General features: G+C 58.6%; 1 protein-coding gene across 1 annotated transcript; it reads left to right on the forward strand.

The window, feature by feature from the left end:
* The first annotated feature begins 239 nt into the window (after positions 1-239).
* Positions 240-25,761, forward strand: BCORL1 (BCL6 corepressor like 1). Its single transcript, XM_068419995.1, has 14 exons — positions 240-330; positions 7,812-7,950; positions 10,829-10,919; positions 11,190-13,763; positions 14,077-14,227; positions 14,585-14,665; positions 14,824-15,246; positions 18,158-18,387; positions 18,500-18,706; positions 18,798-18,964; positions 19,635-19,780; positions 20,703-20,780; positions 23,911-24,064; positions 24,228-25,761. Exons 2-14 carry the CDS (start codon positions 7,865-7,867, stop codon positions 24,502-24,504), a joined length of 4,665 nt encoding a protein of 1,554 aa, XP_068276096.1. The 5' UTR covers positions 240-330; positions 7,812-7,864; the 3' UTR covers positions 24,505-25,761.
* Positions 25,762-26,059: the final 298 nt, after the last annotated feature.

Consider the following 26,059-nt stretch of genomic DNA (forward strand, 5'->3'; position numbering starts at 1 on the left):
GAGCCCCCTCCCTCCCCGCCCGTTCCCTCTCCGGACTCGGCTGGCTCCGCGCAGCCCCCCCGCGCGGGCAGGGCTGGCCGCGCGGCACGCCGGGAGCCGCAGTCCCCGGGGCGGCGGCGCGGCCGGACGGACGGCGGCGGCCGGACTACAGCTCCCGTCAGCCCCCGCGGCGGCGGCTCGCTCTCGCCCTCACACTCCGGCTGCCGCTGCCAGTGTCTCCGCCGCCGCCGCCGAACCGCCGCTCGCAGCGCCCAGTGTCCGACCCGCCGCCTCGGGCAGGGGCCCGCCTCGGCCCGCCGCCCCCCGCCGCACGCCCGGCTCGGGAAGCAGGTGCGTGCCCGCCCCCCTCCGCCCCGCCGCCCCGCGCCGGACGCCCGGCCCCCGCTGCCCGGGCACCCCGGGCCCGCGCGGCCCCGCACCCAACCGCCGGGGCAGAGGTGGGGGGGGCAGGCGGACGGGAACGGGCGGCTCGACCCCCCCGCCCGGCAGGACGGGGTCTCCATGGAAACGGTCCCGGGACACTCCCGGGGGTGGTGGCGCGGTGCGGGGGGGGGGGCGGCGCGGGGGGCAGCGTCCTGCAGCGGGACAGCGGCGCGGACGGCGGGTACTGACAGCGCCGGGCCGGGGGCAACGGGCGGGCGGCGACGGCAGGCTCCGCTCCCTGCCCCGCGACGGCGCGGCGTGCCGCTGCCCTGCCTCGCGCGGCGGCTCCGGCACCGGCACCGGCGGCACCTGCCGCTCCCGGGGCGGCGCGGGGGGGTCCCGGGGCGGCGCGGCGGGGCGGGGCGGCCGCCGGAGCGCAGCGCTCCCGGGGCGGCGGCCGACGGCGGCGGGACGGTGGCGCCGGGCGTTCGCGGAGTTTGGCGGCGTGGCCCGAGCCTGCCCCGGTGGCCGCCGTGCCCGGGGCCGGCCGCGCCGGCAGCAGCTCCGGGAGCCGACCGGCCGAGCGCCGGGCGATGGCGGAAGAGCCCTCCCCGGGGGCAGCGCGGCCGCCGCCGCCGCCACCACCTCCATGTTCGGGGCCGCCCCGGTGCGGCAGCGCGGGGACCCGGCCGCGGCCCCCGGGGCTGCGGTGCGAGCGGCGGCGGCGCCGCGTTCCGTTGGGGAGCGGCCCCGGCGGCGACTGTTGAGCCGGGGCGGGCAGCGGGGCCGGGGGGGCTGCGGGAGCCGGCGCGGGGCAGCGTCGTGGGGCCTGGCCCGCTGCGGGGCGCCGGGGCGAAGCCCCCGGAGCGGCCGCGGGGGCCGGCGTGTCCCGGGTGGGGGCCGTGCCCGCCCCGCGGGGCTCCGTCCGCGGCGTGGGGCCGTGGGCCGTGCCGCGGGGCGAGGGGGGCCGGGGCAAGGGGAGCGGGACGTGCCGCGGGCGGGGGGCTCGGGCAGGGGAACCCCCCCCGCGGTCCCAGCCCCGGGGCGGCAGGGTGGGCTGGGGCCGGGGCGGTGCCGGTCCTGCGCCGCCGCCCCCCGAGCCCCGAGCGGGGCCGGTGGGGGCGGCCGGGCCCCCCGCCCGTGCCCGGGGTGGTGGTCGGGCCGCGGCGGGACCGGGCAGGAGGCGCTTCCTGCCGCCCTCGCCCGAGAGGAAACCAAAACTCCTTCGAAGGAGTGTCGGTACTCGGGGGGTTTGCTGCTGGCTCCTCGGGGAGCGGCGTCGGTGCCTTCATCCCGGCGTGGGTGACGCCAGGTCAGAAAAGCACCGGGAAAAAAGGTCTCCCAGGCTAAAATAGGAAGCAAGTTTCTCCTCCTTCCCGAGCCTCCGCTCCGCAGCACCCTCGTCCTCGCCGGCCGCTGCCGGAGTTCGGGGGCATCCACACCAGGGAAGGGCCGGTGCGTCCCGCGCCCTTTGCGGCACGTCGGTGTCTTTTTTGCCATGTTGGCATCAGCCTTCCCTTCCCCGCCCTGCCTTTGGCATCGCCGGCCTTTGGGTTTAGCTGGTGCCAGTGCCGGCGCGGCGCTGGAGGCTGCGTGGTGCCCGTCAGGGGCACTGGCTCTGTCGCTGTCACCTGGGTCTCGAGATGTGTTTCTGGGAGGGTTTTAGAGACCGGACTCTGGCGCGGTTTGGCCTTCAGAAGGAAGGTGCCCTGGGGAGCCCTGGGCTCTGGCGTGCCAGCTCGTCTCCTGGGCACGGAAGGCTGCGCTCCCATTGCGGTATTTCGGACAACGCGCGCCTTCTCCGATACAGTTCTTCAACGCTGTCCACCCTTCACGGCTCTTTTTTTCACTCCTTAAAAATTGGCGACAGCGGGCTTTCGTGGGGACAGCGTGGCTACCTCGAGTGAGCGAGGGTTTAGCGACGCCAGTCGCCCAGCAGCTGCGACTTGTTATCAAAGGACTACCGAATCTGCAGCAAACTTTCTTTTTTTTTTTGAAAATGGGGATGGATTTTCCCTTTTTTTATTTCCAATTCATCGCACCGAGTATCTATAATTACTCGCGGTGTTACTGTGTCTTTAAATCAGCTTAAGCAAATGCGTGTAGGCAAAGCCTGGCTCAGCTCGGCAGCAGTCGGGGCTGCCGTGCCGCCGGTGGCAAACCCCAACCGCGCTCGGGGCTGCCGCACGGGCCGCGGGCCGGACCCCGCGCCTGGCACCGGCTCCCGCCAAGACGGACAGCGGAGGTGGCCTGGCCTGGCCCGGCCCGCCTGGATTTTGTTCCGCACTAGTTGTTCCTGGTCAATTCTGCTGTGGTTTCTGACCTCCGCGTGAGCGGTAACATAATATAACATAAACCGTTTCCTTTTTTTCAGTTTTCTTGCTTAAATTTTCCCCTTGCCATGTATCGTGCCCGTTGTGAGCGCTGTGAAAGGACCGTCCTGATTTTTTTTAATTTATTTTTTAATTTAATTTTTATTTTTTTTTGCAAGCAGTTTGCTTTAAAGGGGTTTTCTGAAGCCATGCTCGGAGCTGAATCCCTGCTAAGGCACCTCAGGCGACTCTCAGGGTTGGCACTCGCTCTGGACCTCTGTGCCTCAAATGGACGCCCGACAATCGCATATAAAAACAAATACAATTTCTTGCCTGTGTTACTAATGGCAACGAAGATTGCCAAAGTGAGCAAAGTATGGCAAGTGAAGGAGCCGCTCCGGTCGGCACAGACCATTTCCCTCTGGCCTGAGCGCCGCTGCAGAGCCGCAGGGGCACGTGCCGCCTTAGTCCCCTGCTTTCGCTCCCCTCCAAGCAGCCGGGTTGCAGGCGATGCGCTCCGAGTCCCGCTTGAGTTTCCAGCAGCCGGTGTAGTTGTATGTTTTGTAGCCATCCGGGGGACAAGACCTTGCCTTCGAGGTTTCGCTGCTCTCTGGGAATGAACGTGACAAAGGTACCTCCCGCGGGTGTGTTGCCAGGGTCAAAGTGCATCCCTGCCGGCCTTCCGCAGTGCCCACAGAGCCGCGCAGCACCTTGCCAAGGCGACCGACCGCGTCCTCCCCGTCTCTTGCTGCCGAGGGATGTGTCGGGCTTTCTCCTTTTCGGTACCCCAAGGCTGGAAAGTCGCCCTTTCTTTCCTCCCTACCGCTGGCCCATTTAACGCAGCAGCCAAGAGCGCCGCTGGCGCGAAGACGCACAGCCGATGGGCAGCGTTGTGCCGTGGCCGTAAAGGACCCGGAGCCCAGCAGAGTGCGTCGCTTTGTCTGCCGAGCTGCACCGAGTCCCTACCGCCGTGGCCCACAGCGGGATCTCCGGAGCTGGCCCTTGGCCTGGCGGTGCTCGCGCCGTGGCCGCCGCTCCTGCAGCGGGGAAAGGCAGAGCTGCTGTTCGCCCCGGGGGAGCTCGTGCCGTTGGCTGAACCCCGGCTGCCGGCAACGATGCGCGTCGCCGCTCGTCGGGACTTTGCTTGACGCTGTCGCACGGTGCTCTCCTACCTGTGTCGGGGGATGAGGCGCCTGCCCGGAGCCCAGGCGGAGGGAAGCCTTGCGCTGGGGGATTTTAGGAGACTGGCTGCTGGCGTTGTGCTACGCCGAGGCGGGGTGCAGCTGAGACAGTGGTGGCCTGTTGGTGCGTAGCTCACGTGCTGGTGCTGGGATGGGGGAGAGGAAAGGTGAGCGTCGTGAAATCCAAGTCGTTTTAGTACTCGGAAATGTGCAGAGCAGGAAAATACATTAAAAGCTTCTTGGGGGGTCATGGCAGCGTGGTCCCAAAGGTGGTGGTTTGCACCGTGACGAAGTGGCTGGCACAGGTTGTCTCTGTGAGGAACAGGGAAAAGCCCCTTCCCTGTACCCCTGGGTGTGGGTCCACCCCAGCTGCCGTAGAGGTGGATGACTGTAGGAGGTCGTGGCTCTGGTTGACCCGATCAAAGCAGTGCGAAAGTGGGTTAGACCAGGTGGCAACGTAGACATGACACCTGTTATGGCAAACACCGACAGTACCAAACCCTCCGGTAAAACCCGAACTCTTTGCTACCTGTGGCTGGGAGTTCGGTGGCAGCCCAGAGAAGTTGCCTTAAGTGTTGGCCAGCGCGTGTGTGGGAGGTGTGAGTGTGAGGGGCAGCGCTCCAGCGGAAAACTTAATGAGGAAGCTTCACCTCAGGCAACTTGAGGAAGGATCCCTGCGAGCTGGGGAGCAGGCAGGACTTCAGCAGGGGCAGCGTGGAGATGCCGTGGGCTTAATTCTCTCCAGCTGTGTGGGAGCTGGTAGGTGAAGGCAATGGCAGCCTGTCCTGCCATCCTCAGCTCGGCCTGTGGTGAAACTACGGTTGTCGCGGTGCTGTTGGGATTTTAGCGCAAGGAGGATTTGTCTAGAGATAATTATTAGAAAATATCCATTCCCGAAGAATTTCATCTCAGGAAACTTGCTTCCATCAGCTGTATTTCAGAAGAGAGAGTAGTTTCTTGACTTAATCCAAGGGAACTACCACGTGTAGCTAAGTTACCGCTAACCTGAGTAAAAGCATGCTTTTACTACACAGAAGATATCTGCTTTGCTTTTTCGGGAGCCTGGAAGAGACTGCTCTGCAGGGTAACATCCTCTCCTTTTGCAAAACGATGAGAGGTTTTGCCTTGATGAACAAAAACCCCCTTGCTTTTAATTCACCACGTTAGTTTCGTTGCAAAGCTCTGCAAGGGCCTGTTGTTGGAGGTGAACGCGTTCAGCACCTTCCCTGCTCGCAGTTCTTAGAGCACGTTTTGTTTTGAGAGGTGAAGGAGCTTTAATATCGCATGACGAGCTTCTCCATGCACAATGCTGTGTTGGTGTTCTTCTTTCGTTCTAAACTGGTTTTCTTTGGAGTTAATTAGAATTGGCTGGGCACCTATTTAGCTAAATCAAAATAAGACTGTGGTTTCGTATACACTTCCTTTGGCAGACGTAGTAGATTAAGCAGATTCTGTGCCAGGCTGTGCCCTCTCTCCCTCTTGGTGAACCTGACCTGGGAGCTCGCATGGGTTTGAACCAGTTCAGCCAGGAAAAAAAAAAAAAGAGGTTTTAAACAGAGATCAACTCCCTGGTCAAGTTTACCAGGACGCCGCACGGTTTCAGTGACCCAATTGCAGGGGTGAGGGGAGAGAAGGGCTTCAACAGGTTCCTCAACAGCTGCTTCTACTCGAAGACATGCATGTGAAGCCATGCCCTAGTTGTGTTCTCCAAGGGGTTCCCACTAGTTTAATTACATCCGTTTAAAGCCATTTCAAGCTGCACCAGTGTAGACGACAGATTTGCTCGGTTTCTTTGTGTCGACTTGACTAAAAGTGTGTTTTGGCCCAGGGAAGCTGCAGTTGCTCTCTCTGGTTTGGCGTTGCTCATCCCTGCGTTTCTCAATAACTCCCTGGTCTGCCTTCTTGAGGATGCTGTTCTTTCGCTGTTCGTGCTGGTTTGTGCTTGAGACCAGCTCTGTTGTTTTTCCCTCATTTTATTCCTTCTCTTAGTTGAAATCTTGATTCTTTTTCTCTTCTGTTCTCCTTCGTTCCCTGTGAAATGCCTGTCTTTGGCACGTGTCCCACGTCGTCCGTAGAGGATAGAGGCCAAGAATTCATGAAACAGTGTCTGTCTCTGTTGCTATGTCCTCCCGGCTCTCTCCTCGTGGCCCTCGTGCCTCCTCTGTTGACCAGCGCTTACTCGAGTACTCAAAACGTGCTGCTTCTCCCAGCTTCTCACACCACCCTGTTATCACTTTTCCCTTGCCAGACCTGTTCTCTGGTCACGCCGGATCTGTGCTCGTTTGAGGTTCAGCTCGTCTCCAGCTCCTGTTCCACGTCGCGCAGCCGTATGCATCCCCGTCCCCCGTTGCACAGAAGGTCCCTTTTGATTTCTCCCGAAACATCTGTCCTGCCACTGTGCTCAGGGGCAGAACCTTTCTCCTCCCCTTCTTTCAGTTTAGCCTAAGATGGTGAAATCCCCGCAGATTGTTTGTTCCCCTATTTCCTTTATGTTGCATTTCTCTCCAAGCACCGAAAGACTCCTCCCCTTCCTGCTCCAAGCCACCTCTCATTCTCTTTAGGTACGACCCTGCTCTCTGGCTTAGCGGCTGCCCCGCTCCCCCTTCGTTCTATGGTGTTTCTTCCATCGAACAGTGTGTGCCTTTTAGCAGGTTTCCCCCTCTTCCCCTGACCCCTGGTTTCCGTGGTCTGTTTGCTCACTTGTGCTCTCATACGTGCAGATGGGTCTGTTGCTTCTCTTTTGCAAACAAGCCGCCTTGCCCCGATTTCTCCTCTGTGCCTGGCCCTTCTTTTCTGTCTGGAGGGTCCCCACTGGTGTGTTTGGGCTGAGGTGAGGACACCTGGCAGCAGCTGCGTTCGGAGGAGTCGTTCAATTCCACAGCTCGATCCCTTGAGCTGCTGGCCAGGAGATCCCTGCGTGGCTCCTTTCAGCATCAACGGATGGTGCAAGCTGCTTCTTGTCCCGTTCAGAGCTTGTGTCGCCAGGAGTTTGTCAGGGAAAAGAAAACCAACGGAGATTTGGGATCACGTGTCGCTTTCAGCTTCTTCCCACTCTCTCCCGCTGCACCGAGAGCGTTGCTGCGGCTCTGTGCCTGCTTCACATTCGAGTGTTTAGTATTTCTCTGAACCGAGCAGCTCTTTGACAGCATCTCTCTGCCTTTTGCAGTCAGTCCTGCTTGGTTCGACCGAGTCTACTTGTTAGCACAGCAGATCCTCTCTTCCTTCATTGCTTTTTCCCTGGTACGACTCGAGCAGCAAAGCTGCCTTAATGCTTGAACACCCAGCGCTGCACGATTGGCTGCAACGGTCTCCCTCGAAAGCTCCACCCAGCCGACGGTGCATCTTGGATGCTCACGAATCTCTGTGTTTCCTCACGTTTTCCACCCATAACTCCACCGAATCCCAGCACCTTCCTGACAGAGGGAGGGGGTAATCACTCGACAGCATGTCTGACAGCCCTGCTGGCAAACCTCTGCTCCCCTCCAGGGTCCCCCAGCTGCCTCCTTGGTTGAGGCTTTCCCCCTTTAACCCACCATGTGCTGGTTTATGAAAGTCCTGTGAAGCCTTGGGGGTGTCAGCGTGTTAACAAACCATCACCTTGGGTGAAGCTCTGTTTTGCAGCTCGCTGCCCGGTGCTGGAAGTTCCTCTGGAGGGAGGAGAAAAGCGGAGGAATCTTTCGAGGGATGCGTATGTGTGTGAAGACACCTGTGTGAAACTCTCGGGGTAGCCAGGGGCTTTTTGGCAATTAAGTTGTTTAATATGATGGTGAATGGACTGCGGATTCTGTCCCAAGGCGCTGCTGATTTCTTCTAGCCCTCTTCTAGACAGACGTGTAGCACCTCGGGCGTTGTACCCCGTCTGCCTGGCAGCGAAGCTGTGGACAACTCTCTCTGAAGCACGGTTGAACGTGAGCACCCCGGGGAGAGTTACCAATCCTCTGTTTTTCTTTTGTAGGCAGAGCGGCCTCTCGAGCCCCAGCAGGTCCCGGTCGGTGACGAGCAGCTGTCATGATCTCTACAGCACCTCTCTATAGTGGGGTGCACAACTGGACCAGCACAGAGCGGATTCGCATGTGTGGCCTCAACGAGGAGAGGTGAGGTGCGTGGGCGGCGTGGCGGGGGAAGGAGGAAGAGAGCAGAGAAAGTGAGTTAGGGATCTGGAGAGGCTATGGGAAGGGAGCTGGTGCTGGCTCAGCCCGTTCTTCCTAGGGTGTGAAACAGGCTGAGGTGCGAAAGAGCGGCAGGGAGGGGATGGATGTGTGGTCAAATGGTGGCATTCCGTGATGGTCCCCACATCCCGTGCTCCAGCGAGGAGGGCCCGCAAGCAGAGCGCGCTGGAGGCCTCTGCAGAGGACGTGTTGGCTGTGTGTAGCTGTATTGCCTCCACGGTGTTGGTGGGTGACAAGGCCAAGTTGTCTGCACGTGCTATTGGCTTCACCAGACCTGTGCTCTTAACTGCCAAGGGAGGGAAAGAGCTTGACCCACTGCGAGCCAAGCCACTAAGAAGAGCTTTTGGTGACCCAGGAGGGTTTAGTGCAGACCAAATGCTTAGATGGGAGAGTTGTGACATGCCACCAAGTAGGAGATTAGGGAGGAGGAGTGGCTGGGAGGCAGGATCGATCAGTTGGAGTTCCTGCCCTGCCCCATGGCGTTGCATCACCTTTTTATTCCCGCACCTCTGGGGTCTTGTTTTTTGAAACTGATCAGTTTGTGGCTTCCTTGAGGCGACTACGTCTGCTCAGCACATTTGACATAGCCGGAGCCGGAAAAGTTTTATGGGCTCAAAGGCAGCACGTGCCCGTCGTTCCTCGCTGCGGGTGTCGAGGCTCTTGGCAGCGGGTCCTCGGAGGGCTGGTGGGACGGGGAAGAGCCGAGACTCTCGCTCGGGGCAGAAATGTGGGCAGAGATCATCTTCAGCCCTCAGCAGCCGCTTGGCCTGCTGTGTGTCCCTCAGATAAGAGCTGGGGACGGCGTTGCCCTCTGCCTCTCCTAAACCACTCGGAGCTACTCCTAGTTTGCAATAAACATCAAAGTTCGGGGCGTCCGAGCAAGGCAGGCGCACCGGGCCGGCTGCAGCCGAGCGCTCCCCCTTGGCTGCGGGCCCCGCTGAGGGCCGGGCGGGAGGCGGCCGGCGCGGGGCAGCCGTGCTGTCCCCGTCCCCTGCGCCCCGGGTGTCGCGGGCTCCTCCGCGCCCGCTCCCCACGCTGCGGGCCGGCCTGCGGAGGAGCCGGGGCCGGAGGCGGGCAGGCCGCGCCGCCGCAGCCGGGGCTGCCCCCGGGGCCGTCCCGGCGGCTGACAGGGCCTGGGCCCGGCGGGGGCGGTGGCGGCGGCGGGGGGGGCAGGTCCGGTCCCGCCGCCCCTACAGGTAGGCGGGAGGAGGCAGGGCTGCGCCCCGCGCCGGGCCGGGCCGGGCCGGGCCCCGCTGTCCAGCTCCCGGCCGCTCGCCGCCGGGGCCGCGGCCAGCCAGCTGCGCTCGGGCGCCCCCTGGCGTCCTGCCGCCGCGCCGCCCGCCCGTGTGGAGCCGGCCCCGGCCCCGGCCCCGGCCCCGGCCCCGCTCCGCTCCGACCGCCGGCCCCGGCCCCGGCCCCGGCCCCGGCCCCGCACGGCTCGGCGGGGAGCAGGCTGCGGCGGCGGGCCGGCTCCGGGACCCCCGCCCGCCTCCTGCCCTGGCGCAGGGCTGGGCTGCAGGGGCCCGGGCGCCACACGCCGAGCCCCGGCGGCCTGGCCCCGGCCAGCCGTCCCCCGCACCACGCCGCAGCCGTTACTCGCTAATGTCATAGCCGTTACTCGCTAATGACAGCGCTAACGAGGCCCCGTCAAACTGCCGCCGAAGGGGCGGGAGGGCAGGAGCCCCTCGACAGGGCTCGGGAGGGTCAGTGGGGGTGACGCTGCGGCGGTTGTGAGGGGTCCCGGTGCTGGGGATACGGGAGCCCAAGGAGAAAGCTTCCTCCCGTAGCTTGTGCCTGTTACCTTGTTGTGAGAGCCTGGGGTAGGGGAGCAAACCCAGAAGAAATCGCGTCATCAGCAGAGACCAACCTGGAGCTGTTTTATCCTGGCACCGGCAGCTTGTCTGACCGACCCTTAAAGAGCAGAGAGTTGTCACTGGGTAAATGCTGCTGGGGCAGGAGTGTCCTGGGGCAGGGCACTGAGCACACGAGTGCTGCCTCCTGTCCAGTCCTCTCGTGGATCGTAGGACAGCTGCCTCCTCAGTGCACCCCATTTCAATGGGGTTCACAGTCCTTATCCTGAACTCAGGCTTTCCACTCGGGAACTGTCTTCCAAAGAGAAGGGGTCAGCAGGACGTTGCACCCCGGGGTGGCTGCAGACACCCGCTGCTCCCATCGCGGACAGCTTGGGCCTGAAGAGCTTTGGTGGTAGAGGGAGATCTCCACCTGCGGCTGGAGGAGAACACAGGGCTGGGCTGGGAAGTCCCAGGGCAGGGAGTGAGTGGTTGGGAGATGGAGGATGGCAATAAGGAAGAAGAGACAAGCAGGATTGGGCTCGGAGGAGGATGGGACTGGAAATGTGTGGTGGGGCAGAATGGGAAGTGGAGGGGACAGGAGCGGGCCGTGACACAGAGCAGTCACAGGGAGGGCTGGGCTAGCCTGTGGTGAGACCAGCGGGGTCAAAACGGCTGTGGGTAAGGAATGTGCACAGAGCTGCTGGGCCACGCAGAAAGTCTTGTTGGGCCCGTAGGAGCCGTAGGGTAAGTGTTTATGTGTGAGGAGGCGCTCTCCAGCGGGCAGAGCTCGGGGAGCTGGAGGACTGCAGGAGACAGCGGTGCTCCTCACCCCCTCAGTCTGCAGCGGCCGGTACCCGTGTGATGTGTGGTGGTGAGGAGCTGGCTGCCTGCAGCAGGCACGCTGCTTCGGGCTGCCAGCTGCTCTGCTGTCCCACGCGGGGACAGGGAGGGGTAGGGTGCTGGGAGGGTGTCTTGGGGTTTCGTAATGCTCTGTCTTGTTCCTCGGCTAGGAGAGCCCCCCTTTCTGATGAGGAGTCTAAAACGAGCAGCTCCCAGCACTTGGGGTCTCAAGAGTTTTGCGTCAGCAGCAGCCTTTCCAAGGTGAGCTCCTTGCGTGCGTGTCTTAGTCCGAGAAGCCTTCCCCTGATGGAACAGGCCAAGCAAGAGCATCTACCCTAATGGGTCCCGGGGGCTCCTTCTTGAGAGGGGTGCACCTGGGTGCAGTAAGGGTAAAGCACCGCTCTGGTTTGGCAAGAGCTGTTTTCTTCTTCTGCCTTTGTGTCCTGGGGAGGTCTAGAGAGAAGGTCTTGCCTGCTTTGCTGGGAGCCACTTGCAGAGCTCTTGGGGACACCCTCTCCCTTCTTGCTGCAGGTGGAGCTCACAGCAGTCAGCGGTGGTGGCAGCAGTGCCCAGGGGCTGGATGCTGATGGCAAGGTGGAGGAAAAGCTTGGACCCAAACTGGAAGAGCAGCCACCTGATCCCAACCCAAACCCGGAGTGTGCGGGAAAGACTGTGAAAGATGATGCCCTGGGCCCTCTGGCAAGCCAGGGGGATGGCAGAGGGCAGGAGCCTGCAGTCCCCAGAGCTGCTGAGCAGGAGAGCAGCGGTGCTGATGCTGCCTGGACACCTGCAGATCCTCACAGCGACAAGCAGGCTGATGCTCCTCCAGCCTGCTCCGTGGCTCCAGAGAGCGAGCCTGCTGGGAAGGAGAAAACCACCCCAAGCGCTGGAGCACAAGGGCCAGGCGTGCTGGCAGAAGGGACGTTGTCTGTGGTTGTCTCCAGCTGCAACACCTCTGCCTCCACTCCCGCTACTTTTACTTTGAACAGAGTGTGCTTTCCCACATCTCAGGCCCCTGCTATGCAAAAAATGCCCCTGTCCTTTCAGCCTGGGGCAGTCCTGAGCCCCAGCCAGTCGCTGGTGTACATCCCACCACCCAGCTGTGGGCAGCCGCTCAGCGTGGCTACACTTCCAGCCACCTTGGGGGTCTCCTCCACACTCACCCTCCCCGTCCTGCCTTCCTACCTACACGAGCGTTGCCTGCCAGGCATTATCGCTTCCCCAGAGTTGCGCTCCTACCCCTACACCTTCTCCGTCACCAGGCCCTTGGCTTCGGACGCCAAAGTGGTGTCGGTGGAGGTGAATCAGCTTAGCTGCCCTTCGCCCTCGGGCGGGAGCGGTGCCCAGGCTGCAGCCGAGGGTGCTCCCCCATCCACTGCGGGCCCTTCCCTCTCCTCCAGCCAGCCTCCGCTGGCAGCATCGTGTGGGACCGCTGCTCCCTCTTCCGGCACCAGCACCGCTGCGCACGCCAGAGCCCCGGCAGCTCCCGAGCCGCACGCACCGGGAGCTGCCACTTCGCTCTCTCCTCTGAAGTCCCCTCCGCAGCTGGAGCGTGAGATGGTCACCTCTCCAGAGTGCAGCGAGATGCCTCTCGACCTCTCCTCCAAGTCCAACCGTCAGAAACTGCCTCCACCCAGTCAACGCAAAACTCCTCCTATGCCCATCCTCACACCCGTGCACACCAGCGGCAAAGCGCTTCTCACCACGGTCCTGTCCAAGTCCCAGCGTGCGGCCCAGACTACGGGCAGCAGCGTCACCTCCTGTCTCGGCACCACCCCTCCCTTAGTCATCTTCCCCGAGTTCCTGCGCAACGGCGAGCAGGGCTCCTGGGTGAAGAACACCACGCTCATCAGCACCATCCCAGGGACCTATGTCGGCGTCGCCAACCCGGTGCCTGCCTCGCTGCTGCTCAGCAAGGACCCTGGTGTGAGCTTCAGCAGGGACCCGCGACACCTTCCCAAGCAGGAGCCCATTTCCATCATCGATCAGGGAGAGCCTCGCAGCGCTGGGGCTCCCTGTGGGAAGAAAGCCAACCAGGTCAGCACAGAAGGACAGCAGGATCCTGCCAGGAGACTTCTTCACGGCAGAGTTGCTCCAGGAGCTCCTTTGTGTCAGTCCAAGGACATCTCCACCTGGAATCCTGGCCAGGGAAGTGTGTACCCACGATGCCCTGTGAATGGAAAACCTTCCAGTCCTCAGCTTCTGCCTCTTGGCTGGTCTCCTTATCATCAAACCCCCCTGCTCTCAATTGGCATCTCCACAACAGGGCAGCTGCCCCCAAACCAGAACAGCTCCTGCAAGCCAGTTGGTGCCGGTGAGCTCCCGAATGTGCAGCCCACGGAGTCCAGCACAGCCGCCCAGAGCCTGCCCGAGGGGCTGCCCAGGCTCCCACCTCAGGAACGGGAAGCTGCAGCCAAGAACAAGAGCTGCCGGGCCGTACCCAAGCTCTACGGGGAGCCGGCCGATCCAGCCCCGTTGGATGCAGGTCCGTCTCTTCAGACCAGCGCTTTGGATGCGAAAGGGGGGAAGGGGAAGCTGGACAACCCCCAGAAGAGTCAAGAGCGCAACCAGCCAGGGGCTGACTCCAGTAAGGAGGGCAGTGTACAGACTGAGGCTCCCCAGGGGAGCTGTAGCCTCAAACAGGTGGATGCAAAGCCTAAAAACCAGGTGTTGGCGGCGTATTTGTCGCATGATCTGCCCGCGGCTGAGCAGCAGAGCCTGCGAGTGATTTCGGAGGTGCCCGCTGTGCCCACGGAGAGTCAACGCAAGGAGCTGGGCTGTGAAGGCTCCCAGGAGCCCCTGGCCACGGAACCCCTCCAGTGTGTGCGTCAGGTGGATCTGTGCAGGGTCAAGAGCGAGCGAGTGGAGTGCGACGCGCCGTTTACTTCTGTGACGTGCCTGCGAGCTGGGGCTGCTCCCCAGGCCTTTGCCGAGGTCAAGCTCAAAGGAGCAGGCCAAATCAAGCAAGAGGGCAGCGTGCGCTGCAAGTCCAAGCGGCAGCATGATGGGGATGCCAGGCAGGCCCACAAGAGACTGAAGTGCCAAGCCCAGGACGGCGAGGAGTCCCCAGGCAGATCGGGGAGCCGGAGCGTGCATGGCCGGAAGGTGGGTGGGACGGGCTGGAACCTCTGGGTTGTGGCAAAGGTGAGTGGGTGAGGTTGGGGGTGAGGAGGGAGCTCTCGTGGTGCGGGGCAGCCGAGCGCACGGGGCTTTCCACCCATGCTCTTCGGCACTACCCGGCAGTGGCTTAATGTACCTGTGTCTGCAGGTTATCTAGAGCAAAAATGGATCTGGGGTGCCAAAAACCCTGGAGGGCACCAGCACGATGAGCGGGGGACAGCGTTTTCTCCCTTCTCCTTTGCTTCTTTGGTGTGGTCAGTCGGCAGCTCGAGCTTCAGCCTGTGTTCTCCGTTCACAGTGGCGCAGACACCGTGACAATCCGCACGAGCTCAGCAAGCGAGAAGGCCGAGCCGGCCTGGGCTCAGTGAAGGATCACAACAGCCTCAGGGTAAAGCGTAAGCGCAGGAGGCCGGCGAAGACGGAGTTCCCATCTCCGGCGCACGAGGAAGGTACTCTTGTGAATGGCTGCGTGTCAAGGGCAGGTTGGATGGGGCTTGGAGCAACCTGGTCTGGTGGAAGGTGTCCCTGCCTGTGGCAGGGGGTTGGAACGAGATGATCTTTGAGGTCCCTCCCGACCCAAACCAGTCTGTGATTCTGTGTGTGTTTGTGCAGGGTCAGGTTCCTGATGCCCCTGGGGCCAAACCGCTGCTCCCCTGAAGCTGAACAGCGTCTGGAGCCAGTGGCTCCTGTAGCAGATTGGGATCCAAATTAGAGCTCGGCGTGATGCTGGGCTGCCCCTCCCAGGCCAGCAGACGTGCGTGCACACGTCTGTGGCACGTTGGCTCAAGGCTCCGTTTTCCCCACAGGTTACCTGGAGAAGAAGCCCAAGAACAACTTTCGGGATTTTATTCCGGTGGTGCTGAGCAGCCGGACACGCAGTCAGTCGGGTGAGGTGGTGCCAGGGGACCCAGGTGGGACTGCTGGGTGGGCTGTGAGCGTTCCCCTCTTTACGTGGCCTTGTCTCTGTCTTCTGTCCTGCCTCGCAGGGTTTCTCTTGTAGATTCCCTTGGCTTTTTTGTCAGCTAGAAATCCCACTTTCTTGCAGGAAGCATCGCTGGGTCTTCTGCTGGTGTGACAGGAGAGTGTGATGTGACTGGTCAGGAGAGTTTACCATTGCTGGAGGAGGATCAGGAGGAAGAGGAGGAGGAAGAGGAGGAGGAGACATCCTTGAAACGTCGCAAGCTGCGAAAATCCCACAGGACATCACGCTATCACAGTCGCAGGGCCAGGGACAGGTCTCTGTCCGAGAGGAGCAGCTGTTACACGAGGAGGACCCGGGAGCTGCCCTGGAGAGTGGAATCGCCCAGGCAGCTGTGGGAGCCCAACGAGGAGGAGGAAGATGAAAGCCACATCAAAAGGAAGAAAAGGAGACGACAGAAAAGTCGGAAATACCAGACAGGGGAATATTTGACTGAGCGAGAGGAGGAGCGAGTGGGCTACCCCCACAGGAGGCGAAAATCCAAAGCAGGTACAGGCTGGGAAGGGGTTTCTGGTGCCAGGCTGGGTACCAACGTGGGGTTTTTTGTTTTGTTTTGTTTGTTTTTTTCTGTTGTGTGTGGGTTTTTTTTTTGGGGGGGTGGTTGGTTTTTTTTTCAAATGATGAAAGTCCATCATTATTAATGGCTTGATGTCCACAGCGTGGGCCACTTCAATTGATCAGTTCTTCTTTCAAAAATATTTACAGTAAATTTCAGAGTAGGAAACAGCAGCTTGTGTGGCTAATTAGATACTGATCTTACCCTCAGATTAAAACAGAGGGCGTGGGAAAATGAGAATCGGCCGAGGTAGAGCAGTGAAATATTTCTGGACAAGCATGGGCCCCTGGGAGTAGTGTTCAGCATTCCTGGCTAAAGTAGAGGGAGATGGAGCCATCACAGTTCAGCTGGGCTTCTTTGTGCTTTGTCTTGCTTTATGAAGGCAACTTGTGAGCTTGCACCAGGGAGAGAGGATTAACAAAGCCAGAGTGTCTGCAAGCGATGGAGAAATCCCCCTCTGCGGGTCGCGTTTGGAGCTTTGCTGGGAGGAGAACGCTGTGCCACCTGCCTGTGTCCTGCTCACTGCTCAACCCCTGCTCTTGCCTTTCCTCCCATAACTGCCCAGACTGTGTGGTCAAAACTAAACCTGGGATCTGTGTTTCCCTGAGGTTCAGCAGCCTCTGTGGTCCCTCCTCTCTGTCCGTGCAGGGGCAGTGTGAGGCTGTTGGAAGCAAGGCTGGGATGTGTGCTGACAGCTGGCTGGTAGCTCATAGCTGTGTCCGAGTGTCCCACAGGTAACTTCTGTCAGGGTTGCAGAAGAGCGTGTCTGAGCCACGGTGCTGGGGGAAAGGCCTTTCTCTTGGAGGTGATGTAGTGGATACGGACCTGTTGCTTTCTGCCACGTTGGCGCTCAGATCAGTCCTCAGGAGAGGCTGAGATGCTGCTGAGGTGCTGTGAGAAGCAGTAGGGATGGCCGCTATCCTCCCACCACCTGATCTCCCAAGCTACGTTTCTGCTCTAGCACGGTTTTAGGCTATCACTGTGGAGTCTGGGTGCCTCTGTGAGACCAGGAGTAAAGTTTCTGATGAGCTTCCTGGCATCTTCGCAGTTCAAGGGCGCTCTCAGGCTGTCTCCTGCTGACGCCTATTCCAAACAGAGCCTGAGAAGGAGGTTTGAGCGCAGCAGCATTCAGGAGGGTTTCCTCCAGGAGCTTTACCACACATCTTAAGAGTGTCTGTCTTCTGTCCAGAAGGCAGTTTCCCTCAGGGACTGCTTGCTCGGCCCTCAGATACTAAATCCTTTCTGGTCCTGCTTATAACATCTGCTTCCACCACCTCTGGTGGCAGCGAAGCCCTGAAGTTCCCTCCATGCTGTGCAAAGTCCTTTCTTCTGTCTCTTCTTTTAACTGAACTCTGACTGGTTTCATCGAGTGCCTGTAACTCTTGTGCTGCAGGGTTGGATGAACAAGATTCCTCCACTCAGCTGATCCATCCTTTTATGATTCTTGCAAATTTTGGTCACATCCTTCTCCGCCTTCTCCTCTCCAGACTGAGGAGTCCCAGCCTCTCTTGTAGCGCAGCTTCTCCACCCCTCAGTTGTTGTGGTTGCTTTTCTCCACGTCCACTCCATTCTTCCTGAGATGTGGAGGCCAGAACAGCACAGCAGGACTTGAGACATGGTTGCTTTGAGATTTTTATTTGTGTTCTACCTTGGTATCTTGGCCAAACCCATTTTTCTGTAGAAGATCCATGGCCCCTACTTCCTAGCAATAGCAAGACATCGGTGGAAGTCATGTGTGGTGCTTGACATGGAGAATCTAGAGTCTCAGCATAACGTGGAAGCTGAAGATGCTGCTCCTGGAGGTCTACAACACCTGCCTTGGCACTGGAGGCAGCAGTGTCCCTAACGGACGTAAAGTTCCCTTCCTGGAGTTTATCCTCTTGATGCCTTGAACTAACCCACGGGGGCATCTCCAAGCTCTTCACCTAGAAATGAAGCAAAGTCTTTGTTCCCAAACAAAGTGCCCAAAGCTGTGGAGAGAGCCAGGCTTGAGAGACTGGGACTCTGCAAAGCTGGGTACAGATGCCTGCTCTGTCCTTTGGTCTGCACAGGGCTCTTCCCTTTTAACCTGTCTTATTCCAGCACCGATCATCTGCGCAGAGGGAGGTGTACGGCATCATACAAGTCTGGGTGGTTATTTATTCACAGGACTTCACTTTCTCAGTCCATACTTTGTTTTCCCGTTGCCATCGTGCCCTTGCTATGGGATGTTGCTATTTCAGGGGAGCAGAGCTCCTGTCCTTGCGCCACATGCAGGGCTCCGTAATGAGCAACCCCGCAGCTCCTTCTAGTGCAAGGAAGAGAAGACTGGGTTTCCTTGAGGCATCCTGGTACGTCCCACCTGCGTGCGTATCAATTGAAACTTTAATGTGCTACTAAACTTAGGGGGAAGATGTGAGAGGGCAAGGCAGGGTCTGGTTTCGCAGGCAGTGAAACAATGACTGTTTGCAGGCAGCTGAAAGGGAGGTGCCTCCTGCATTTTCTGCCTCTCTAAGGGGTATCCCACAAGTCCTGCTCAGCCTTACAGGTAGGGGAGTGCATCCTATGGCAGCGCACGATTACCAAACAGTTCACAGAATCAATCCCAGAATCAATGAGGTTGGAAGAGCCCTCTGGGCTCATCGAGTCCAACCATTGCCCTGACACCACCATGGCAACTAGACCATGGCACTAAGTGCCACGTCCAGTCTTTTCTTAAACCCCTCCAGGGATGGTGACTCCACCACCTCCCTGGATGAGCAGCTGTCAAAGATGGGCAGTTTGTTTTGCCTGGTGGCAGAGATCTGGGGTGCTGGCCTTCGGTGCTGAACCTACACAAACTCCTCATCCCCATTTCTCTTTTAGATTTTAGGTACCGGAAGCAGAAGGAGTGTGCGCAGGGTAAAGGCACAGAGCTCCGGCTGCGGAGCAGGCTTTCCCCATCCCCCCGGAAATCTCAAGGACGCCCAGACTTTCGGAATGGCTTCTTCCTGGAGCACTCCGACAGCTCTCCCGTCCAAGAAGAGCTGGAGAAACCATCAGGAAAACGCAAATGTAAAACCAAACACCTGGCAGGGATCTGTGACGAGGGGAAGGTATGGCTTGGGCGGATGGGGGGAGCACGCATGGGGAGACGAGACAGAAGGGGGCTCCTGTTAGTAAGCCGTGGCCACCTGTGCCAAGGAGTTGTATTCCTTTCTTTTCCAGGGGAAAGGCTGCTGGAACCAGCCCAAAGTGCGCCCTCCGAAGAAGCCCCAGGACTCATGGACGCTTTGTAAGTCCCGTCGGGTCAGCCCAGGGAGTTCCCCTGAATTGCCCGTGGCCCAGAACATTCCTCCTGGAGCTCGGCGGCTGATCGTGAACAAAAATGCAGGAGAGACCCTTCTGCAGCGAGCAGCTCGCCTGGGCTACAAGGTGAGCTTTGGATCCCTCTTCTGCTTTGTGTCCTGCGCTGCTGTGTGTGGGTTTGTGCGTAACCAGGCCTGCAATGATCCCGTTCCTGCAGGACGTGGTGCTCTATTGCCTGCAGAAAAAGAGCAGTGACGTGAACCATCGTGACAACGCTGGCTACACAGCTCTGCACGAAGCCTGCGCGCGGGGCTGGATCGACATCCTCCACATCCTGCTGGAGCACGGCGCCAACGTGAACTGCAGCGCGCAGGACGGCACAAGGCAAGGCAGCGAGGGGGAGCAGCTGGGGGAGCGCTGGGTGTGGGGGTGCAGGGAGCAGGGGGTGTGTTTCAGGATGAGCTGTTGGTCATCACTGGGTTTTTCTTAACCCAAAACAGAGCACTTGCTTTGCGACCTCCTCCAGTCTCTGCTTTTTCTGCCGTTGCTTCTGTCCTTTCAAGAAGGACAGGGAACTGCTAGAGAGAGTCCAGCGCAGAGCCACGAAGATGATGAAGGGGGTGGAACATCTCCCTTATGAGGAGAGGCTGAGGGAGCTGGGTCTCTTTAGCTTGGAGAAGAGGAGACTGAGGGGTGACCTCATTAATGTTTATAAATATGTAAAGGGCAAGTGTCATGAGGATGGAGCCAGGCTCTTCTCAGTGACAGCCCTTGACAGGACAAGGGGCAACGAGTGCAAGCTGGAACACAGGAGGTTCTACATAAATATGAGGAAAAACTTCTTTACAGTGAGGGTAACTGAACACTGGCACAGGCTGCCCAGAGAGGGTGTGGAGTCTCCTTCTCTGGAGACATTCAAAACCCGCCTGGACGCGTTCCTGTGTGATATGGTCTAGGTAATCCTGCTCCGGCAGGGGGATTGGACTGGATGATCTTTCGAGGTCCCTTCCAATCCCTGACACTCTGTGATTCTGTGAATTCGTGATTCTTGCAGGCCTGTCCACGATGCAGTAGCAAATGACAACCTGGAAACCATGTGGCTTCTACTCTCCTATGGTGCTGATCCCACTCTGGCCACGTACTCTGGGCAGACAGCTGTGAAGCTTGCCACCAGTGAAGTGATGAAGCGCTTCCTCTGCGGTAGGTGCCAAGCCTGGGGGTGGCAGTGCTCCCATCCTTCCTGTCTGGCAGCATTCGGGACCAAAGCTGGGTGTCAGAGGGTTTAGAAGTGCTTGAGCAGCAGGTGACTGAATAATTTTAGCTCTGACCTGCCACGTGTGCGTGTTTTTGCCACGCGAACTTTAATTCTAGAATTATATACTGTTTTCCAAATAAGATAAAAGTCACTTTTCAGTCTTTAATGTGCAAGAAGATGGCAATGCTGTGGTCACACAACCAAGGACAGTGCCATGCGTGAGGCTTGGAGACACTGCCCACAGTTCCTGGCTCTACTGCATAACCTAAGAGAAAGTATTTTTGCTGCCAAGTAATGATGCCTTCTACTCAAAAAGAGCTTTGCCCAAATGCTGCCTGCCTGCCATTGTTAGCGAGGACTATTTTGGATCCCGGTGGCCAAGAGTGATGCGTGCCTGCTTTCTGTGCTCTTTGTGTAGAAGCAAGATGAGTGTTGTGGCTTCTACACAACAGCAAGGAAGAGGCAGCTGGAGTAGCGGTGGTTCCCAGGTAGATACAAGGCAGAAAATCTCCGGTGTCGAAAAACTCTTGTTTGCCAGCTGTCTGTCTGAGCTCCTCCAGGCTTAACTACACGTGCAGGTGTTCGAGATGTAATTTTGAACTCAAGACAACCCTGAGAACCTTTCTTTCCAACCCATTTAGTATTGTCCGTTGTTCTCCCTTTTCAGTTTCTGTTTCATGCTCTCAGGCCTGGGGTCATGTTGTCCTCTCCTGAGTGAGGGTACCCTTCTTGCGAGAACGCCCAACTGCACAGTGGGGGAAAGCAGCAGAGGTGAAGTGGCTTCACCCAGGATCGATGGATATGCATGCCAGGATCATGCTTTGACCAGCAGATAAGCATTAACCCTCTCGATTTTTTTCTCTTCAGATTACCTTTCGGATCTCCAGGGGCGCACTGATGGAGATCCTCGAACAGCGTGGGACTTCTACAGCAGCTCCGTGCTGGGTGAGTTCAGTCTGTGCCGTTTCATTCACAGCAGCAGAGCAGAGAGAAGTAATGCTGGGTAACGACACCTCATTCACTGAGCTCTGTCCCTGTCCCTCCCAGCTTAGACGTAATGTCACGTGCTGGGAGTTGCTCTGAAAGGGTTTTTTCTTTGGGAAGCTGCATGTGTGGATCCCTCTGCGTAGGCTGAACACAGCGTGCAAGCCTAGACTCCAAGTGCTGCTGGTTACTCCTGAGGGTCTTTGGCTATCAACCCTGGAGCATGCTATTCTTGTAGCAACACTTGTTTGTCCCCTGCTAACCAGTCATCAAGATAAAAGCAAGGAGGGCAGAGGACACACTTATTCCTTCAAGGTGTAGAAGTCTTGAACTTCGAGGTTCCCAAGCTGTCCATCCCTCTCCTCTGCTTTGGAGAGGAGGCATTTGTCCGGGGGAGGTCCTCTTCTTACAATGCCAGGCGTTTCCCAGTGAACGCATGACTTGCACCTTTTACTGTCACTTCCTTAAATTGTAGTTACCAGCGTAGAAGTTTTCTTGAAATGATACAGGCACGAGGTCCACAAATTGTTCACTGTGTTGCTCCAGTTCCCCCGGGGTCCAGGAATGAAGGTGTTCTGGATCTAGCCGTGGCAGGCCACAGAGTCCCTCCTAACCGCTTCTGAGACAGCAGATCATCACTCTCAAGCCCTTCATAAAGACTTGGGTTATTTACGCTGGCAAGCTAAAAGGCTGTTGATTTTAGTTGCTCACCTCTGTCATTTCCAACATCCTTCTAGAAGTGAAAAAACTCAGATACCTACAGAAGGGTCCTCTTGGTGGAGGAGAAGTCACAGGCCGCTGCTCGATCTGTTTCTATTCTTTGAGGCAGGAATGTTGTCCACGTTTTCCTTTAGGTCTGCAAATCTCTGGGGGCCAAAAGATAATGAGGGAAGCCAGGGTGTGGGATCTCCGAGGTCCGAGTATGGTAAAGTCATCAGCGTCTTGCACTTCGTGCTACTGGAGTCCCAGCTACAAAGTCCCACTCCAGGGTTTTGTTCTACACCTGGGACTAGCATTGTTGTGCCTGATTGTCTCCCTGTCACTCTGTGGTGGTACAGGATGTTCTGTTCTTGGCTAACGGACCAACGGACAGGGCTAACGGACAGGGCTGCGGGAGAGGAGTGTTCAGGATAGACGTTGGACTGTGTTGTTGCCACATCAAATGCATCTAATTCTTTTTTCCTGGTTTGCTCAAGAAACTTGAGTTTTTTCGGTGGTGGCACCTGAGCTTTGCCCAGCAGTGACATCAGACTGACATTCGTGTCACTTGTTGTCGTTTTATTCTACAATAAGTTTTGAAGGTTCAAGCACCCCATTTTTCTGTTCCTTAGGGATTTTTTTTCCCTTGGCAGGACTAAGAAATTATTTCATTTTTTTCCTGAGACCCTGTTTGAGCCTATGTCTCCTGTCACCTGCTGTTTTTTCTCTATTAAGGTAACATTCTTGCTGGGTGCTGCGTTTGTTCGTAGAGCGGTACGGTGTGTGGAGCTTTCTCATGCAGCACACCATAAGATTTTTTTTGCAGCCTTTTCTCTCGTGCGTGGTGCTGAACTTTTGCGTGAGTGGTTTATTTGCTCACCAGCACGTTTGGTCCGACTTCTCTCTGTAGAACCTAAACTCTGTTTTCCGGATTTTTTGGACTTACCCTGTATTGTCTCAGCAGGAGAAAAACACTCTGCAAACCCAAGACTATTCATATCTCTTAATAATAAAATCCAGGCAGCGAGCTATTTTTCAACAGATGTTTTTCAGATTGTAATAGTAAATCTAACTGTCTTTAAACGGTTTACGGATCAAGTGTGCCATTCTCCATCTCCTATGGAAGCAAATCCTGCTGGAGCTCAAGTACCTCCCGGAATAGCCAGAAGTCTGGGGGCTGATCCTCTGAAGTCGTGCTGCTTGTTTGGTTGTGTTAGCCTCTAGTTCTGCTGCACAGCTCGGTGGCACAGCCTCGCAGTCCCTATTTAGGCACAGTTGCTGGTGTTCACCTCTAGATCACCTGCTGACAGTTGTCAAGAGCGGGATCTGGGTGGAGAAGGACTCAGCGAGCAAAGCACAGCGCCTTCCTTTATAGGACCTGTGCAGACAAAGCATCTTGTACACCCACCTCCGTCCTCTCTGGTGCAGGTTCTTCCAGGCTGAGGGCAGCTGTGCTGGCGAAGGAGAGGGGGCTGAGGCCGTTTCAGGGAGAGCCTGGGGGTCAGCCTGTGGTTGACCCAAGAAAAGACTGCCAGTCACAGAATCGATCAGATTTGAAGAGCCCTCTGGGCTCATCGAGTCCAACCATTGCCCTGACACCACCATGGCAACTAGACCAGGGCACCAAGTGCCATGTCCAGTCTTTTCTTAAACCCCTCCAGAGATGGCGACTCCACCACCTCCCTGGGCAGCCCCTTCCAATGGCTAATGACCCTTGCTGAGAAGAAATGCTTCCTGATGTCCAACCTGAACCTCCCCTGGTGAAGCTTGAGGCTGTGTCCTCTTGTCCTATCGCTAGTTGCCTGGGAGAAGAGGCCAACTCCCACTGCGCTACAACCTCCCTTCAGGTAGTTGTAGACTGCACTAAGGTCACCTCTGAGCCTCCTCTTCTCCAGGCTAAACACCCCCAGCTCCCTCAGCCGTTCCTCGTAGGTCAGACCCTCCAGACCCTTCACCAGCTTGGTCGCCCTCCTCCAGACTCGCTCCAACACCTCAACATCTTTCTTGAAGTGCAGGGCCCAGAACTGGACACAAAAGTCTAATGGCTCATTTTGCAAGCAGGCAGTGCCTCGTCTCACATACGGGATCAGTGTAAACCTGAAGGTCATTGCTGTGACAGAAGATGTTCTTTCTACCTAAGCCGGTCACCGAGTGGAGTCTGGCTGTTCAGAACCGCCAGCGCTCGCTCGGTTTCTCCAAGACGAGGGGCTGGGAGGAGAGCAGGAGGAGCCCCTGGGACTTGGCTCTTGCGGTTGCTGTGACGTTGTGGGAAGGTGCGTGTGAGGTTGTGGTGGTAGCCGGTCCAGGTGGGCAGAGCTGTTCCCCAGGGAGTGAAGAGCACTGGCTGGTGTGGAACGGTGAGCAATGCCGGTGTCTGTTTTGCTTGTTGCAGAGGGGAAAGATACCATCGGCCGCGATCTGCTGCTCAACCCTCCAGGAAGTTCAGACCAGGAGGAAGAGGAACATGAAGCAGACAACTTCATGTTTGAGTTCTCAGACAAGCCACTGCTTCCCAGCTATAACCTCCAAGTGTCAGTCTCTCGGGGGTGAGTATCTTTTCCTGGAGCAGGGAGGGTGACGTTAATGCTGGGCTGGAGGGGGAGCTCACAGAACAGGCCAGCATGCCGGCAGCTGGCAGGCGGCGAGGTGGGCAACCTGCCTGCGGACCCCTCCGCTCCTAACCCGCCATCCTCTTGCCCGTCCTCACAGGCCCTGCAACTGGTTCCTCTTCTCCGACGTGCTCAAGCGGCTGAAGCTCTCCTCCCGCATATTCCAGGCCCGCTTCCCGCACTTCGAGATCGCCACGCTGCCCAAGGCCGAGTTCCAGCGCCAGGTGTCCCTCAGCCAGGTGCTGGCGCAAGAGGAGGTGCAGGAGAGCCCCGAGCCGGCGCAGGGTGCTGCAGAGACAGTGGAGCTGGTGCACTACGAGCCCGAGCTGCTGCAGCTGCTGGGTTCGGAGGTGGAGTACCAGGCCTGGAGCAGCTGACGGGGACGGATCGCTCCCTGCATCACGAGGCAATAATAAGGACCAAGGGGAAGCAGCCCTCTCAGCGCCAGCAGCAGGGACCCGAGTCTTTGGCCAGCCAGCCCTCTTCTCCTCAGGGTCTCCTCCAGCTGGGGAGAGAGGACCCTTGCCTCCAAGGACTTCCCAAGGTCCCTTCGCAACGAGCAGTGGCGGTTGCAGCCGTCAGCCCCCTCCAGCTACGGCGGGCGATGAAGCCCCCTCCTCGGGGCTGCGTGAGCCGGAGCTCGTGGGGCAGCGGCAGCTCCGGCTCTGCCGAAGCGAGGGGTGGTGGGTGCCGCTGCCCCTCCCCGCCTGACCCCGTGGAACTGCGCCTCTCTGTTTGCCCTCCCCTTCCCAACGTCTTCCATAGTATTTATTTAATTAGTATTTAATTTGTAATGTTTCCTTTGTTTTTGCTGAGTCTGTATCACTGTGACGGTGAGCTCCGGGCTAGGGGATGAGGGCTTCCTCCGGCCCCTCTCCGACACTCCCGGAGGCCGGCGCTCCCCATGGACCATCCAGCCCCTGAGCCGCAGACCTCGGGGGGTCACGGCCCTCGAGGGCCGGGCTCTCGCACCTCACCTGAAAGCCTGGGGACAGTCACGTCCCTTCGCTTTGGAGCCGCCTTCTGCTGAAGGCGCTCACCCACCAGCCGAGAGCCGCCCCCACGGCTCCATCCTCTCACCGGGCTCCTTCCTGCGTCTCATTCATGCTGCTGCTCCCATTCCCCGGCGCTGTCGCACGGGCAGCGGCCCCCCAAGTGCACCCCACGCTTCCCAGCAGCTTGTCCCCACCGCCCCGGGGTCTCTCGCCACTGCAGAAGCCCCCTCCTCGCCTCGGCCCATTCCCTGCACCCCTCCTGCAGCACCAGGAGCAATTCTCGGGGAGAGAGCGGTCATGGGGCAGGGCTGCTCCGCTCCCGGGAGATGGTACAGTTTTATTGTACAGGTGCTAACAGGACTGAGGATGGGACAATCTTGGTTTTTCTGGCTCTCCCCTGCTCCACAGCGGGACATTGGGTGGGTTGTTTTTTTTTTTTTTTGGTTGGTTCGTTCGTTTTTTTTTCTTTGTGTTGTGTTTCTTCCCAGCCAGGGCAGGTGTTTCCCTCCCCCTTGGACTCCCAGCTGCCAGCCTCCCCTCCTGGGGGCTGGGCAGCACTTTGTTTAAGCCGAGGGTTTTTTTGCCTTGGGGTGTGTATTCTGGTTGCTCTTTCTGATTTCTGTTTTATTATAAGCAGCAACAGGCTGTGGTGTCAAAAACACTGATGTACAGAAAAAACCTGCATCAGGCCCCCTGTCTCCTGCCTCTTCTTCCTTGGCCAGTGTCGGACGTCCGCTGCGGGCAGGGTTCCTCGTGTGCTGGCCCGAGCCCGTGGGTCAGCATGGGGAGACAGCGAGGCTGCCGGGGCCGGGCGCTGGGGCAGGCGTGGGCGGCCGTGCCCCAGCCAGCAGCCACGTCTTTTTGCACCGTGGAGCAGGGGGACATCGTCGAGCCAGAAAAGCTCTTGGGAAGACTCTGCTGATCGCCCCCAGCGCAC

The sequence above is a fragment of the Nyctibius grandis genome, chromosome 29 (genome assembly GCF_013368605.1).
Source record: "Nyctibius grandis isolate bNycGra1 chromosome 29, bNycGra1.pri, whole genome shotgun sequence".
Classification (NCBI taxonomy): domain Eukaryota; kingdom Metazoa; phylum Chordata; class Aves; order Nyctibiiformes; family Nyctibiidae; genus Nyctibius; species Nyctibius grandis.